General features: G+C 44.5%; 1 protein-coding gene across 1 annotated transcript in view; it reads left to right on the forward strand.

Annotated features, from left to right (window-relative positions):
- LOC147108901 (arf-GAP with SH3 domain, ANK repeat and PH domain-containing protein 1-like) overlaps nt 1-13861 on the forward strand; it is a 207945-nt gene that overhangs the window by 139427 nt on the left and 54657 nt on the right. Inside the window, exons 15-17 of the mRNA XM_086005851.1 lie at nt 707-840; nt 9739-9830; nt 12320-12506. Of these exons, the coding sequence (XP_085861977.1) occupies nt 707-840; nt 9739-9830; nt 12320-12506 (413 nt within the window). The remainder of the gene's footprint in view (nt 1-706; nt 841-9738; nt 9831-12319; nt 12507-13861) is intronic.

Genomic DNA, 13861 nt, shown 5'->3' on the forward strand with positions numbered 1-13861 from the left:
GGTGGGGGATTCCACCATCAAACACATCATCCTCTCTCTGCTTTCCAAACAGACTGTTCCCTCTGTGACACCCTGGTTCACTTTTCCACCATCCCTAACACCTGCGCTCGTTCCCCTGGCACCATGCTGTGTAGGCACAATCAGGTCCTGGCCTATTTCTTGGGCCTTCTCGTTCACTTCTCCAAGAGTTCATGAGAATGTGCCCTGAAGGTCCATGCACTTTCAAGGCCAATTGTTCTAACCCACTGCTCTATCCAGTCACCAATGCAGTACGTTCCCTAACATAGCTTCATATATTTTCAGTCACAACACTTGCCAATGCATTTATCTGGGAGAAGCAGAAAAAGTTATCCAAGCTTCGGTATGCTTGGAAGAAAACAAAATAAATTGTTCCAATTCAAGCCGAGAATTGGTTTTACAGAGAAGTATATAATCTGAGCAAAATGAGTTCCATAATAGGAACTTACAACTAACAGGATTCAATAAGACTGAATACAGTAGCTGGAAATAAAAAATAAATTGAGTTTTCTTTTTTCCTTCCTCAGTGCTAACTGTTTTAGGGCATTGCTGACGTGAATACACGGTGTCCCCCTCTCCTGCACAGCACACTGGGATTCATATTTTATCATTTTGAGTTTTGTTGTGTCATGGTGAGCATTTCAAAGCAGTAAGGAATACTTAGTATCTACTAATCGTATTTCTGCAGGTCCAACTTGGCTTTCTACCAATCTCGGAATCCTGATATGTATAGAATGTTCTGGAATTCACCGGGAGATGGGTGTGCATTACTCCCGGATACAATCCCTCTCATTAGACAAGCTTGGAACCTCTGAACTCTTGGTGAGATTCTTTCTAGTTTTAATTCAGTGATTTTAATGTCATTTTTTGGAAATATTTGTTGTTGAAACGAAAAAGCATTCTATTGAACAGCCCCCATGACCCCGATGTTTGCAGGGAAGGTGTGGTGGTATAGCGGACAACCTGGAAGCACGCATTTCCCAAAGGTCCATCTGAATTTAACAGCAGGCCCTGATTTAAATTTTTGCACTCCATTCCCCGGCCGCAGTGAGCCAGATTGAGGGACTAGCTGGCTGTCGGGTGGGATGGCCTGCAGCACCAGGCCGCAGCCGGGGAGCGGAGCGGAGTGGAGGGAGGGAGAGATTGTGAGTCAGGTGGGACATCGGGAGGGGGCAGAGAGATCGGTCCGGGGTTGTGGGGGGGGGGTGCAGAGAGATCAGTTAGGTGGTACATTGGGGGGGGCCCGGGAAAATCTGTCAGGTGGGACATCGTGGGTAGATGGGTCAGGAGTCGGATAGATCGCAAGGGGGGTCCGATTGCGTGGAGGTTGACTGGTTTGCTTAGGGGGCTGGGTGTAGCACTAAAACTTATTAAAATAATTAAATTAGCGACCCTCCTCTGGAGAGCATTTTAGTCGCCTGCCTCCGTTAAAACCTGAAGTGGCTGCATTGGAGGCAGGTCAGGTTCACATTTTTTAAATTTTAACACCCCGCATAATCCTAAATGTTATCAGGTCAAATATAAATGTACATGCATTGGTGGTTCAGTAAACAAAATGCTGTTTGTTGCTAAATGGAATGCAGTCAGTCCTTGACAAATGGCTGAACCCTTTGAGCAGTGTAATATTTCTGCACTTCATCCAAACATAACAGGACTAGTTTTTCCATATTTTTACAGACTACTGTGAACCAAGAAATATTCCATGTTCCTTCATTTTGATGTAAATTGACCTGTAATATTTAGATTTTTCCCCCTTCCCAGGATATTTGAGAGAAATATGCTAGATTTTCAGGTTGTTTCCCATGCCAATGATCCTCCTATCCTCAAAGGGCTTCAAGGGCAAGTCAAATCCAAACATTCTGCGAATTTTATCCTTTCTTGCCAAATGATTTTCCAGTATGATTCTTTGGTTCACAGTATTCTGCAAAATTAATTAAATTTGAGGTAGAGATTTCTGTTTAACATGTGTGCTCCAATGTGTTGTGTTACAGAATAGCAGGACACAAGCTGAGCTACATGATTGCACACACAGTGACATTGGGGGTAATTTTTTTTGGCGGGGGTGTCAGCGGGCACAATCGGTGGCGGGTCAGGTGGTGAAGTTTTTTTTTGACCACGAGTCAAGACCCTGCTGGCAACCCGCCGCCACGCGCCTTTCCCAAATGTCGGGTTCTGCCAGCACTGAGCAGACTCGACACGCAGTGGCGGGGGAGGCAATTGAAATTATTAGTGGCTTGTTTACAGCCACTTAACAATACTTTTTTCCCCAGTTTTTTGATTTTGGCAGGTCGCCTACCGGTTTCCCACTGTGCCTAGACCTTGTCAGTGAAGCTGAGGTGGGAGGTCACTTGCCATTGTTTCAGCTGATGACTGGTCTCCTCAGAATCCTACCACATTCAGCCCGAACACCAGGCACACCAGCAGCACCAACAACAACACCAACCTTCTCCACAATCACTGGATGCTGTACAGGACAGAGGGCATCAGCACCCGATCACATTGCTGCCCAGGAGGCCAGGGATGGCCTCACCGTGGCCAGATTTACTTCACTTGACGCTGTGCACCCTGGCTGCCACATGATGCGCCAGGTTGGCACCACCCCACACCAACACCATAAAGCATCCCTACAATGCCCAAGCCATTCCTTTCACACTCATCAGCATTGCGTGGGGCACCGTTGTGTCTCACCATACACTGCAACTCACTAAGCCACTTCCAATGGTGCACACAAATCTGCCCAAGAATGGAAAGTGTTGAAAATAAAGATTTCAATGTTTGACAGCACGTTAACAGAAACTTCATATGAACATTGGCTTAAACGTACAGTGCCTACCCTTGTGTGTTGTTAGTTGGTATGATTGGACTAGGATGAGTGAGAGTGTGAGGGGTGGCTAGTGAGATGGGGATGTGATAATGTAGAGAGGGATGGGTGGAGGTGCAAGGTAAGTTGGTGTGAGTAAGGATGTGCAGGAGTAGGGTAGGGAAGGAAGAGTGATGGGGATGTGAAGAGTGGCACAGCAGGATGAGGTTTTCTCTTGTAATTGTTCCACTCCTTCCCCCCCCCCCCTTTCCTTTTGTTTCTCTCTCACACCTGGCAGCTATCTTTCGCCAGTACACTTTACACCTAATCCCAGCCTATCACCATCTCGTCTAGCTTCTAATCTCTTTTACTTCTTTTGTTTCTTTTATTCTTTTGTCCGATCGCAGCCCTGCCTCCGATCCAGTTTCTTTTCTTTCCAGTTTTGAAGAAGGGTCCAACCCGAAACGTCAACTCAAATTTCTCTCCACAGATGTTGCCTGACCTGCTGAGTTTTTCCAGCATTTCCTGTTGTTATTTAGGATGAGGTTGAGTGTGGCTTTGCAGTAACGTTTCGTGATCTACTGAGATCATTGAAAGGTTTGCGCCACTGCAGCCTAGTCCGCCTGACGACATCCCTGCTTGTGTCCTCCTGTGCACTGTGCAACCAGGCTGCGTTGGTCTCCTGGGGAGGTTTCTTCCACCCATCGGAAGGGAAGAGAACCTCCCTGCGTGCTGTGACTCCCTCCATCAGCATATGGAGGGAGTCATGGGAGAGCTAGGGTGCAGCCCTGCACCTCTGCAGTGCTTGTCAGTGTTTGCAGCACCTCAGTGCTGTAGAACGCTGATGGCACAATTGTCAAAATAAACTTGCGCATGGTCCCTTTTAAGGAAACCGGCTAATGACGCATCATCAAATGACGTCATGAGCCCGCTTCCTTCAGTTGGCCGGGAAATGCGCTGGGCGTTCTTAACAAGCCCAATCAGGGGAAAATCATTCTACACAGTGGGCTGGAGCCAGCAGTGAGGCCGGGTCCCACCACCGACGTCACCCGACACGGACCCGCCGAGGTTGGTAAAATCCAGCCCATCAAGAGGAAAAAAAAATAAGAACTACTTGTATTTATGGAACATCCTATCACATTATTGCAATGTCTCAAAGCACTTCATGCAGTGAATTGTATTTGAAGTGCAGTAGCTGTCCTATAGGCAAATGTTAGTCATTCTACGCCAGCAATGGCACACAGACAGCCAGGGTTAACCTGTATTTTTGCTGCTGTTAGATAGAGGGAGCAATGTTGGCCAGGATGCTGGGAGGACTTCTTGCTTTTTTTTCAGATAGTGTAATTGGATATTTAACATCTACCTGAACAGACAAGTGGAACCTAGTTTTAATGGCCACAATCTTATCTTCGGGGCACGTTTGGTGTGGAAGGTTGGAGTTAGGAACGGGAAATCTGGAAGTACGGGTTTCCAAACCGTCTTTAAATTTTTTCTGTAGGTTTCCCATCACAGCCAGCCTGATTGACAGGCTAGCTGCCTGTTGGGTGGGAAATCCTGCAGCACAAAGTCACAGCCGAGCTAAGAGCTGGTAGGCCTAGTCGGGGGTGGGAGAAATTGTAGGGGATGGGTGGATGTCGGGGGTGGCTGCAGATGGTAATCGGGAGGAGTAGATGGTGGTCGGGGGGATCCAATCGCTGGGGGGGAGTGGAAGCAGACAGATCGTATGGGGGGCTGTACTGGTAAGCTTGTTGGGACTGGAGGAAACACTCCTGCTCCTCCTGGCCCACAAGCATTGCAGTAAAGCCACTTACCTCATGGATTCAGCCCTTCTCACCTCCTTTCACCTGCCGGGTTTCCCGAGGCCAGGGAAAACCAGTCGACTGTGATTAAAAATAGAATCACTGTTAAAATGAAGGCACGCAGCCTCATTAAAATATTTAAATGACCAACCCGCTTCCTGAGAGCAGATTGGTCACCTGCCCCTCGCCCAGCCTCCGTTAAAACCGGACGTGGGCGGGTTGGGTTCCTGTTTCAGTTTTTAGCTTTTTAACCTCCCATCCGAACCAAACCGACCCATTTTGGGGGTTAAAATTCCCCCCAATGGCTTTGCCAAAGGACAGTAAGTCCGATAATGCAGTACTTCCTCAGTACTGGATTGTAGTGTCATGTATTCATGTTTTTAGTGTGGGGCTTGAATCGATAACATTCTGACCTAGAGCCAAGCTGACACATTGGGCCGTATTTTCCGATCGGAGGCCTCCGATCTGGAAAAATCTACGAACTTACCCGAGGGCTCTCGGGGCGCCTACGCTTCCAGTCCTGGGCCTCTCCAAACTCCAAGTGTGCATGACCCACGTATCCCAGAGGCGCATGCGTTTCGCAGTGTCCCTGGGATCACATGCGCCAAGCCAGCCAATAGAAGAAGGGAATCTCCCTTCATACCCTTTTGACAGATAGACCTGTCAAATATATGAATGGAGAGCAATGAAAAAACATAGTAAAACTTTAAATACATTTTTTAAAAAACCATCTCCTTTTTAAAATTACAATAAATTAAATAAACAAAAATTAAATTTTTTGAAAAAAATATTTAAAGTTTTTTACAGGGCTAAAAATAAACTTACCTTTTAAATGATAAATGACTGAAAAAATTGTTTTTTTTACTTTTTTCAACTCTTATCCTGGTAAAAGCAGGCCTTACACCTGCTTTTACCAGGCGTAAGAATTCTAAGGGTTTTCTGCGGGCGGAGGGTCTCCAGAAAGCAGAACTCTCCCCCCGCAGAGGCCCTTCTCCAAGGCAGGCGTCCGATCTATCGAGCATTCTTCACAGATCGGAAATGCCGGTTTTCAGCGCATGCGTTGTGCATGCCTGAAACCGGCATTTATGATGTCCCTATGGGTGTGTACACAGCGCGTACCCACCCGTAGGGATCGGAATATACGGCCCATTGGTGCAGAGCAGAAACTGCACGATTCCCCACGGGGGAAATCTGACGGCAGAGTCACACCGGCCCATACTGGCATACCTCCAAGCAGCTGGTTTCAAATGTACGATTAAAAAAGATGTGAAAGCAGTTAATTTTCTTGCTCCTTTGGCTGCAAATGAGCGATGATACGGGAAGACCTGAATAAAGAGGAGAAAATCCATGGGGAAATGGGGGCATAGCAAAAAACTCTGTGTTCAGATTTTTTAAAAGTTCACTTGGGAGTTGCTTGAAAGATTTTTTTTTTTAAAGCCTTAAAACAGATGAGCGAGTGAAATGGATAAGCTAAATGCCGTTTTCTTGTTCTTCTGATCTTAAAACACAATAATAACAACTTGCATTTTTATAGTGCCGTTAATGTAGAAAAAACTCCTAATCAGATAAATGAATGCTGAGCTAAAGAAGGAGATATTAGGAGGGCTACCAAAATCTGGGTCGAAGAGATGGGTTTTAAAGACCTTAAAGGAGGACAGAGAGCTGGAGAGGCAGAGGGGTGTCCGGGGGCGTGGGGGGTGGAATTCCAAATCATGAGGTCTAGGTTGTTTAAGACGGGGTGAAGGGAGGGAAGAAGATGCAGAGTCAGATGAATGGAGAGTTTTGAGGGGATTGTAGGGCTGAAGGAGGTTACAGAGATAGGAAGTGGAAAGGCCATGAAGGGATTTAAGCACGAAGATGAGAATTTTAAATTCTAGGCATTGGGGGAACAGAAGCCAGTGTAGATCAAGGCTGATGGATGAATGGGATTTGGTGTGGGATAGGATACAGGCAGTAAGGTTTTGGATGAGTTGAAGCTTACAGACGGTGGAGAATGGGACACTGACATGATAGCATGAGTTTAGAGGTGACAAAGGCATGGCTGAGGGTTTTAGCAGAAAATGGGCTGAGCTAAGGGTGAAGGCAGGTAATGTTACAGAGGTGGAAGTTGGAGGTTTTTTTGATGGAGGGGAGAAGCTGACGGCCGAATAGGGTACCAGGATTGCGAACAGTCTAGTTCAGCATGATGGCAGTGGTTGAGGAGGGAGATGGAATTGGTGTAATTAAATAATGGTATGTGAAGTGCTTTGAGACACTGAGGCGCTGTATAAATGTGCCTTAAAAAAATCTTGTCCACACTTTCCTTTCCCTTAAATGATAAAGTATTCCCAGAACAGTCTTAACCTTAAAAGTCATGAATGGTATTCAGTATTAGGGATAAAAAGAAAACTGGTTGAAATTTGAAAAAACAGGAAATGCACAGCAAAGTCTGAAAGGGAAAGATAGGTTAACATTTTCGGTGGAACCCTTTATCAATTAGATGCTAATTGACTGCATTTTCTATTTTACTTTGTTATTTTATTCTTCTTCATTCTCTCCAAAATGATAGCTGCAGCTTATTTCATTAGCAAGCCCCAATATAAGCAGTGGTGCTCACTTTTTGTTCATTGCTAAAAAGTGTGCTTTCTAATATCTCTCAACCAGAGATACTTTCATGCTGATTTTTTTAACCCCAAAAAATAGATTAAAGTTACTTGGCAGAGTACCTATAGTCAAAAAGTAAGACAGATGGTGCAGTGGGATAAACAATGTACTCTCACTTCAGGGATCCCTGATTCACCCAGACACGACTGATGGCATGAGGGTTCCTATGTGAAATGAGTTTAGGCAGGCTCAACCAAATTTCTGGTGAGTGAGGATCCAAAACACACAAATTACTCATCATCTGACACAAAGCTGGCAGTTTGATCCAGACTACAAGAATGGTTCATGTGGAAAACAGAAATGTAATGCTGGTGCAGTAGAGGATAGTTTTCTGAAAGTGGAGGTTAAGATACATAATTGGGACAATGTAGAGGAGCTTTAGTCTGCACCTAACCAGGGTTCTATCTGTTCTGCGAGAGCTCAGTGCTGACAGTGCAAAGAGTGAATATATTTTCCACTCAATTGTGCTAGCATGCCTCAACTTAGTGAGCTCAACAGTACATTTAATTATAGCTTAATGAACATAAAGATGTGTATTTATTAATGTTATATCACATTAGGATCCACAAACACTCAAATTCATGTCAAGCCTTGAATAGTCAATAGTGGGTTATTTTTGGTTTTCTGACAATGGAAGGGTAATTTCTTCATGATTGTTGAGGAATTCTGTGAAAATTAGTTTGTGATGCGTGCAAGATCCCAGAGATCCAAATGGTTCGAAGTTGACCCGTATTGGTGATCGTGATTAAACTTTATTCAGCACAAGCAAGACTTAACACATTACAGTATTCGAACAGCAGTTTACAGAGTATAATTGAGACTTGCATTACCCCGTTATACTCTGGATAGAAGCAAAACTGTGAGTAGGCTGCACCCTGTGTTTCTTGTCTCTCTGTTCTCTTTGTCTCTCGGTTAGTTCCTTCATTCTTCTTGAAATCTTCATTCTTCCTGAAATCTTCTACTCTTTCTGAAATCTTCCATCCTTTGTGGCTGTCCAGACCCCCTTATACCCTTACTCTCATTCAAAACCTATGGAGTCTTACTGAACCAATCACTGATTTACACCCAATTCCCCAAAATCCAATCATGAAGATGCCACGTCCACAGCACCTTTGCTTACGCAGGTTCTGGTCTTATGACACCCTTACATCTTTTTTTGACCATCGAAACTCATATCTGGGGTAGTAAATGGCAACACAAAAGAACATGGGCTGGATTTTCATTGAGGAGTCGGGTTGGAGGCGGGACTACAACTTTCGGGGTTGTAGTCCCGCCTCCATCAAGTTCTAGCCAACCCACGTGATCTTGACTTGATTGACTTTGAGCCCACCCAGCGGGCTCAGCTGGCCAATTAAGGGCCACCCAGCAACAGGTGACGTCACAGATTGAAATTTCATCTGTCAAGACCTTTTGACAGATGAAATATCAGCGTTTCACAGCTGTTTGAAGCTGTCAAACACTGACAATCTGTACTCTGAGTTAATTCCTTCCTCTCGGGATGATTTAGAGATCTCCCCAGAACAGAAAGCTGAATGCTGCAATTTTTGACAGCTCGCAGCCATTCTGCTTTCTGTGCCGGTGAGATGAGGGACTCCCGAGACCTGAAGGAAGGAATGCTGTAAAAGTAAGTAAAGGTATGTAAAACTTCTTTAAACACTTTACACACACCAAACACACTTACCTTTGCACTCATGCATCCATCACTCACCTGAACACCGGACATCTCGACCCCTCCAAGCCCTTCATCCCGACGGTCCGCCTCCTCTAACTTGGCGTGGTTTGGAGCCGTCGGGAATCCCACACTTCAACCTTAAAAATAGGGATTAGGCTAAAAACTGCCTGTTAACTACCTGTTAACAGGCAGTTAATTGGCACTAATCCCCTTCCCGCCTCGGGGAGGCGGGTCCCAGTGCGGGGCGGGTACCCGCCCCCTTTGAAACTGGCATGAGGGCGGGATGGTGTCGGGACCCCCGATTTTGGGATTTTAACCCCCCACACGCCTCCAATCCCGCCTCCACGACCCAATGAAAATCCTGTACCATGTCTCCACACTTTAGAGATATTGCGCCCTTAATGGTCCAGTGAAAAGCCTATGTTTTGAACTCACTGCCAGACATCATAGCTGCCATTCTAACACAATGGCAGCTACATCTGACCTTGGTTGCCATAGCTCGCTCCACTCTATGCCTCATCCTTACTGTTGGCTAATATTAAACTTCCACCCACAGCTTCCCTATTTGACTATAGCAGTCCTCTTTCTCACCCCAGGCTGTTTGGGTTACAGCTTACTCACAGACTTGTAATTATAAGCAAAAGGGTTGTATGTCATATATAATTCAGGTTAGCATTGCATACAGTTGATGATTGCAGACTTTTTCATTTAATTTTTACAAATCCATTATCACTAAAGATAGAAAATAAGTATTCTAAAAACCAACTAATCCATGATAATCTTACATGCTTGTATTTGTTTTCCAGATGGCAAAGAATGTTGGAAATTCCAGATTTAATGAACTTATGGAAGCTAATCTCCCAAGTTTATCAGTAAAACCAAGTACAGACAGTCCCATGTGAGTAAAAACAAACAGGAAATTCTAGACTAATAGAAATTTTTTTTAAACTGCTGACACTAATTGGACGAGACCATTGGGCCATCACTAAACACATTTCCTCAGCGTTCATTCTTGTGCCTGCACTATAGCTGCTTCACACAGGCTGCCAACTTCTTATTCTCTCCAACGACAGCCAAGGTTCTCTCCAGAGCCATTGATATCCATACTGCATTAGCAACAAAGGATTGAGGGTTATTACTTGGCTCCAAGGAGATGGCAACAGTCAACGTAGGGCCTGAATATGGATTTAAGTAATAAAACAAGTTATACAGGCTTAAATAATCTGTTCTTAAGATAAAATTTCTACATACAAATATAGTTGCAAAAAGACATTTGAAATTTTTGCACGTCAAACTATCGCATAGAATTTTTGTCCTATGATTCACCTGTTTTTAAGCTAAAATTTGTTACTGAAAATTAATTCCACTGTCTGAATTCTAATCTCACTTGTGGAACTCCCATCGATCTATTGTGCTTGATATATGTTAATTAACTTTCAGAATCTTTACAACACACCAGGACAACATATTGACCTTGTGACACTGCACATTTACAGCACAATTGCAATTGTATCGTGTGCAAATGATGCATGTTTTTGCCCCTTTCTTCCCCTGCCCAAATCTGTACAGCCTATAAATTGTGCAGAGCAGCCAAGGAAGGAGTAAACGCACAAGAATACTTTTGGGGAAGAATGCAGTATGCTGACTTTGGCCACTGCTAATGCACATTATTCCATCTGCAAGTACAAGTGACAAATGGTTTTATTTATCATTTTAAATTAAGCAGTATTTGCATACACAAGACTCTGCCTTATGTTTTACTGTTCCATGTGAAACCATTTCCTGCTGTGTAAAAACACATCAAATTTGCAATTCAGTTCATTTATTGGTACGTGTTTCGGAGGTGGCATGCACAGTGGAACTTCACATGGACTGCACCACGGAGTGGTAGGAACTGACTTTGCACCAGAAGATAGTTGTCCATTATAATTATTTTCATTCGTGCTTTTGTTTTTAAATAAACTGAACAAAAATATTTTCATATCAAATTTTTTTTTTTTTTTTTTTTTAAACCTCAGTATAAATACTTGCTAGGCATGTGGCGGGCGGGAAAAGAGTGGCGAGTGGCAGCTACAACTTGTATCATAATCAACTTTATTGTCATTGTTAGTGCACAAGTGCAGTACAACGAAATGTAGGCTTGCGGCTCCCGAGAGTGTACATTAAGATTAAGACATTTAAACATTCAACATTCATTTGGCTTGTAACACATTAACATAACCATAATAAAGTGCATTGGCAGATGTGCAGGCTTTAGAGTTTATTTGTGGAGTTCAGTAGGATGACAGCCCTGGGAAAGGAGCTGTTCCTAAATCTGGTCGTACGGGTGCGAATGCATCTGTAGCGTCTCCCAGATGGCAGGAGGGCGAACAGACTGTGGCTGGGGTGGGTAGGGTCTTTCATGATGGACCGTGACCTCCGTAAACAGCATTTCTGATAGATGTTCTCTATGGTCGGTAGCCGGGTGCCGGTAATGCGTTGGGCAGTTTTGACTACCCGCTGCAGGGCTTTCCGGTCATAGTAGCTACAGCTGCCATACCATACTGTGATACAGTTTGTCAGGATGCTCTCTATTGTGCAGCGGTAAAAGTTAGAGAGGACCAGGGGTGACAGGTTACATCCCTTCAGCCTCCTTAGGAAATATAGGCGCTGCTGGGCCTTCTTCACCAGAGAGGAGGTATTGAGGGACCAGGAGAGGTCTTCCGTGATGTGGACTCCGAGGAACTTAAAGCTGTGAAATAATTTGAGTGCAGTGACTGTTGTAATGTGTCGGCCATTCTTCACAAGCAACACCCCACAAACAGACCTGGTTCATCAGGAGATGTTGATTTATTTGAGTAAAAAGGTTTCTGGTATAAAAAGGATAGAAACCGTACCTCTTTAATTTATAGAAAAGGAGTTGCAAATGCGTGTAACAAATATACCGTATGGCAGGAATAAAAACGTTTTGTTTATGTTGCACGTCAGTCATTGTTATTTTGAAATTGTTACATTCTTTAGGCCTCCAGTATCATGCATTTTCTCCACCGGCCAATGAGGGCAGCAAGCTCCCAATATCTGCCAGTGGAGATCTGTAACCAGTCTAAGGTGTGACCGTAGTCTGTTTAACCTCTGATGTTTCACTCCCTCTCTTAGGGCTAGTGCATGCCTTGCACGTTTCGACTTCCACCTAGTTAAGATCTGAGCTTCACCTGAGAGAATTTACAGGCACAAACCAGCATTGTTCTATTCCTTGATACATACATTTTTGCTTCATTTTAATTACAATTCCTCTATTTTACACCAGAGAGAGCACATCCACACCAGGCAGCTGTGAAATAGCAGGCTTTCATTTGGACATTGTTTTACCAAAATCTATACTGATCGAGATGCTCTGTTATTTTAAAGGACAATGCGAAAAGATTACATCGTTTCAAAGTACATAGATCGTCAATATGTGAAACAGAACAATGGTACTCCTGTGTCAAAGTTGAATAATTTGTACATTGCTGTGAAATACAAGGATATATTTGCATTGATACAGGCCTATGCAGAAAAGGCCAACCTTAGTGAATCACTGCCATCATTTGCCCAGGTAAGAATGGCACTGGTCAGGCCAAACTGACTATTTTAGAATAGTTTACTGAAGGAAAAATAAACTTTCATTTGTATAATGCCTTAATTAAGTTTTGGAGAAGCTTCCCAAACTGCTTCACACACTGAATTATTTTTGTAGTGCAGTGACTGTTGTTATGTAGACAAACAGCAATAATTTTTCACACAGCATATCGACAAACAGGAATGAGATGAATGACCAGTTCATTTGTTTTTCTTTGGTGTTGGTTGCTAGGAAAATGTTGCCCAAGTCACCGAGAACATCTTGCTCTTTGAATCGTGCTCTGGGATCTTTAATGTCCTCCTGAACTGACAAATGGGGCCTTGGCCCCAATATTTACAGGGAGGCGGGGGGCTGGAATGGCCCGAAAATGCGGGTAACACGGAGGCCCTGGCAAATTTAATGGCAGAACCTCATTTAAATTTTATTTCTCCGTTTCCCAGCCAGCAGCCAGCCAGAGGCTGGCTAGCTGTCGGGCAGGAAGGCCTGCGGTGGTATGCCACAGCCGGAGAGCTGAGAGGAGGAAGGGGGAAATCATGGGTTGGACGGAGTGGAGATCGTGGATGGAAGAATAGGGGGGAAGATCGTGGATGGAAGGTTGGGAGGGAGATCATGGATCGAATGTCGGTGGGGTGATTGTGGATGGAAGGTCGGTGGGGCGATCGTGGATGGAAGGTTGTGGGGTAGATAGGAGGCGGGGGGGGTGGCGGAGATCGTGGATGTCGGGCAGGAGATTGGATCATGGTGGGAGGGAGGCCGATCGCAGGGAGGGAAGCAGATTTGCTTGAGGGTCCAAGAGCACTCCTGCTCCTCCTGGCCCACAAGCAGTGTTGGAAAGTCATTTATCTGCCCTTCTTACCTCCCTTCAGCTGCAGGGTTTCCCGAGCTCTGGGGAAACTCATGCTGGAGGTGTTAAATCCAAAGGAAAGCTAAATTCATGTTAAAATGCCCTCATTTGCATGTACTTATCAGCTTAAATGGAGTCATCCGCCTGTGCTAATGATCTCACAAACTCAGACGAGCAGGTTACTCGCACACAGCCAAAAGTACCTCCATTAAATCCGAAAGTTGGCGTGTTGGAGCCGTGCTGCGGCCGCGCTTCATTTTTCTCCAAATTTAACTATGCACCCGACCTCAATCCACCCGTTCTTGCCTGTTAAAACACTCTCCTCCCCCCCCCCCCCCCTTGGTTCAACACCTCCAAAAATGCAGCAAGGCACCCTCAGTGTTTTATATACAATGGATTTATACTATAGATTATTTTAAAAAACAGCTTTTTCTGTCTGAATAATTTCTGTGGCTCCTCTCTGTGATGGAAGTCAGTGTAATTGTGT

The sequence above is a fragment of the Somniosus microcephalus genome, chromosome 13, assembly GCF_052327205.1.
Source record: "Somniosus microcephalus isolate GS21.2 chromosome 13, FLI_Smic_1.0, whole genome shotgun sequence".
Lineage (NCBI taxonomy): Eukaryota > Metazoa > Chordata > Chondrichthyes > Squaliformes > Somniosidae > Somniosus > Somniosus microcephalus.